Raw genomic sequence first — 4,557 nt, 5'->3', positions numbered from 1 at the left:
ACCTATTTCAATTGACCTTGCCTGGAACGTCAGCACGTACTTGCATGTAAGTTCTGTTTTCGTTCGATGCGTGTTTTCTGCGGAGAATGTGGTTTTTAATGGATGACAGCGGTTTATTTTTGTGCTTCTGGGCCTTCACAACGTATGGCGAAGACAATTTGCCAAATGCTCAAGGTGACGTCGCGGTTTTCAACCAAGACGACAGCCAGGTGTCCATATTGGCGCATCGCTGCAAAGCGGCTCTCAGAGATTCGCTCGACCTCTCGACTTTTTTTTTATGCTGTTCACGGCGGAAGTGATGAAGACCCTGTGAGAAAACACTAATAAGTATGCATGGATGAAGATTTTTTGCAGGCAAGCATACGCTCGGTGTGACGGCTCATGGGAAGACGTGAATCCGTGGGAGATGCTGAAGTGGGCTCGGCAGCTGTGCCACTGCGCGGACGAGTAACCCTCTTGTCTTCGCCATGCAGGTGGTCCTTCCTGCGTTCACACGTGTGCTGTTGCCTGCTCTGGCCGCTGCCTGCGTCGACGCGCGGCCACGTTATCAGCACCACTACGGCAGTCATGAAGCTGATACCAACTCCATAACAGCGGCTGACGTCACGTTTGCCTGGATTTCGCCACCACCTGGCTCTGGGACCATCCGTTCGTCGTGGGAAATACAATCGCCGCAGACATCATGTTTTTCGCCACCTATAAGAGACCACCCGTGGACCGCGCCGCCTTGTGGGCTCGGCAGCTGTGCCACTGCGCGGACGAGTAACCCTCTTGTGTTCGCCATGCAGGTTAGAAAACCATACTCTCTTTTTGCAAAGAAATCGAGTAACTACTTCTTAATTCAGCTGCCGAGCCCGCAGTGCTGTACTTGTATTGTCGTTGAATGCTTTGCTGTTGTCCATTCGTTGATTATGCAATCCGGTGACATAGAAACTAACCCTGGTCCTGACACTGCCGCCATACTTGCAGAATTACAAAAACTAACATCGGGCCAAAGCACGTTAATCAGTGAAGTAAAAGACCTCAGCAGCAGGTTAGTAGCGACAGACAAATCGATCACCGAATTAAGTAAGTGCATTACCGAATTAGAAACCCACTATAAGGACCTCGCATCACTTCAAACAGAAGTTGAATCCATTAAGACTGATGCCTCCACGTCGGTGAGCCAAATCAGTAACCTCGAATCCAGAGTAGACGATGGCGAAAAGCGGTCGCGCCGCAACAACCTGCTATTTTATGGCTTACCTGATACCAGCTCAAAGGAAACGTCCTCTGAGTCTGAAGAACTGGTCACCCGCCTTTGCAGTGAAAATTTGGACATCACCATAGACTCAAAAGAAATAGAAAGAGCGCATCGTTTGGGCCGTCACTCAAGTGAACGATGTCGACCCATTATCGTTAAATTCACTTTCCATAAGACAAAAAAATCTATCCTAAAAAACGCCCGCAAACTAAATGACACCGACTACAGCATAGGAGAAGACTTTTCACATTCTGCCCGTAAGGCACGCAAACACCTACTACGTTTCGCGAAAGAAACATCTGATAAGTACGCACTGCGCTTTAAAACGCTGTACATAGGTCCGAAGCAGTATAAATTCGACGACTTGACGGAAACGGTAAAAGAAGTGTCATAGCAATCACACACTACTCGATCTAAAGCAACTCCCCGACAGCACACCCCCCGAACTAATCTTACCTTATCTGCAGTATTTACTAACATACGAAGCTTTTTACCGAAACGGTAAATCGTATCTAGTCTTGTCTCATCAATCAACAGCCCCCTTCTAATTACAGAAACGTGGCTAACAGACAATATCAGTAATACCGATATTTTAGCTGCGCTGCCCAACTTTAAAGTTGGGCAGCGCACCTGGTCAGAGGGCACGGCACCTGGACAACCGGCAACATGTCTAAGCCACCGATCCTGCTGTTACAGGTCCTGCCGTGGATTGTTGCCGCAAGCATTTCCACCTGTGGAACGGATGAAACACCATTTTTCTACGCGACCCATCACGACAGCGATATCGGCGATAACCTGTTCAAGGGGCGTCTTTCGTCGATGACAGTGACGTCACCAGTGGCTAGCCTACAAAAGGAACTGCGCGACGCCGGAGCATTCAGAGGGCACGGCACCTGGACAACCGGCAACATGTCTAAGCCACCGATCCTGCTGTTACAGGTCCTGCCGTGGATTGTTGCCGCAAGCATTTCCACCTGTGGAACGGATGAAACACCATTTTTCTACGCGACCCATCACGACAGCGATATCGGCGATAACCTGTTCAAGGGGCGTCTTTCGTCGATGACAGTGACGTCACCAGTGGCTAGCCTACAAAAGGAACTGCGCGACGCCGGAGCATTCAGAGGGCACGGCACCTGGACAACCGGCAACATGTCTAAGCCACCGATCCTGCTGTTACAGGTCCTGCCGTGGATTGTTGCCGCAAGCATTTCCACCTGTGGAACGGATGAAACACCATTTTTCTACGCGACCCATCACGACAGCGATATCGGCGATAACCTGTTCAAGGGGCGTCTTTCGTCGATGACAGTGGCGTCACCAGTGGCTAGCCTACAAAAGGAACTGCGCGACGCCGGAGCATTCAGAGGGCACGGCACCTGGACAACCGGCAACATGTCTAAGCCACCGATCCTGCTGTTACAGGTCCTGCCGTGGATTGTTGCCGCAAGCATTTCCACCTGTGGAACGGATGAAACACCATTTTTCTACGCGACCCATCACGACAGCGATATCGGCGATAACCTGTTCAAGGGGCGTCTTTCGTCGATGACAGTGACGTCACCAGTGGCTAGCCTACAAAAGGAACTGCGCGACGCCGGAGCATTCAGAGGGCACGGCACCTGGACAACCGGCAACATGTCTAAGCCACCGATCCTGCTGTTACAGGTTCGTTATTTGACTAATATTGGAAGTGTTAGGAGTGACAACCGCTTTCTGTTAGTTCTGCCGTGCCCTGGAAGATTGTTGACTGCTTTGACTGTTTTGAGTGACACTTGGTCTATGTTATTGTCTTTGTTGGTTTCTGGTGATATTGAGGAAAACCCGGGGCCAAAGACTGCTGAAATGTTGCAGTTAATTCTAGAAAACCAGGCCACGTCGGATGCTAAAATAGATAAACTGAGAACAGAAATGACCGAACTTAATGCAAAATGCGATAGGATGACTGGATTTCTTGATATTATCGAAGAAATGAACAAACGAATGCAAACTTTAGAGACCCTTGTTCGTCAGCAGGCAGATAAGTTGACTGAATACGAGAACAGGAGCAGAAGTAATAATCTTTTGGTTTTTGGTGTCAAAGAAGCAAAAGACGAATCAGATTCCGATCTGAGGGAAGCTGTGGTTCAGAAGATATTTAATGAAAAATTGGACGTTCAGGCGAAAACTATAGACAGAATTCATCGTATAGGCAAGAAAAAAACTGGTAGCCATAGACCTGTCATTATGCACTTTTTCGACTCTAGAGAAAGAGAGTTGGTATTTAAGAATTGCGGGAAGTTGAAAGGCGGCCCGATAAGTGTAAGCCCAGACTATGCGAAGGAAACAGTAGCAGTACGAAAAAAACTGTGGCAAAGTAGTAAAGCCGAAAGAGATAACGGAACAAAGGTCAAACTGATACATGATAAACTTAAGATTAACAACACCATTTACGCATGGGATCATGAACGACAAGAGCGTTGTCTGTACCGAACCCACCAAGATAAGATAGGAGGACCCAAAGTTAACGATGAGTCTGCTGGTCATAGTTCGCTATCCCCGGCCCAATCAACTGCAGATTCTGATGATCATAGCGATTGCTCGCAAATATAGCTCAGAATTATTCTGTTAAACGCCCGCAGTGTAGCAAACAAAACAACTGATTTAGAACATTTGCTAATTTTCGAGAACCCTGACTTATTGTTAATAACCGAGACCTGGTTACATGAGGGAATTAGTAACGATAGCATTTTCCCACCAGGCTACCATGTTTTTAGATGGGATAGAAATTCTAAAGGAGGGGGGGTGGCTATTGTTATGAAAAGCACAGTATCTGCAGTCGCTCTTAACTGCAGCCTTTCTGAAATGGTGTGGTGCAGGGTTTCTTGTGGGAACCTTGTACATTTAGTAGGTGTTGTGTACAGGCCGCCTTCTACATCTCCTGAATTTTTGGATGAATTGCTTTTGTTCCTTAACTCTCATGTAAATAAGAACACCAGACTGATAATGGCTGGCGACTTCAATTTGCCACATATTAATTGGGAAACTTTGTCAACAGGTAATGTAGAAATAAGCAGTGCGAATAAAGTAATGGAAATTATGTTTACTCATAACCTTAAGCAAATAGTAAAGGATTTTACAAGGGTTACATCAAGGTCCCAGTCATTGTTGGACTTGGTTTTCTTATCCCCTAAAGTGGCAGACCACACTATATCTGTCAAGCCGGGTTTATCTGACCACAAGATGATCTGTTTGAATGTGCGGTTGAACACACAAGTCCGCAAAAAATCGCATGTTTTAATACGGGTCAAAGACTACAGCCGGGCAGACGATAC

General features: G+C 47.2%; 1 protein-coding gene across 1 annotated transcript; it reads left to right on the top strand.

Annotated features, from left to right (window-relative positions):
- Positions 1-467: 467 nt before the first annotated feature.
- Positions 468-1,637, top strand: LOC149357680 (uncharacterized). Its single transcript, XM_089576650.1, has one exon. The coding sequence runs from the start codon at positions 468-470 to the stop codon at positions 1,635-1,637; it is 1,170 nt and encodes a 389-aa protein (XP_089432776.1).
- The last annotated feature ends 2,920 nt before the right edge of the window (positions 1,638-4,557 follow it).

This window comes from Amblyomma mixtum, chromosome 3 (assembly GCF_055824585.1).
Source record: "Amblyomma mixtum isolate Tamu chromosome 3, ASM5582458v1, whole genome shotgun sequence".
Taxonomy (NCBI): Eukaryota; Metazoa; Arthropoda; class Arachnida; order Ixodida; family Ixodidae; genus Amblyomma; species Amblyomma mixtum.
Note: the sequence above shows the minus strand (reverse complement) of the source record. Positions and strands in the feature narration are given on the sequence as shown.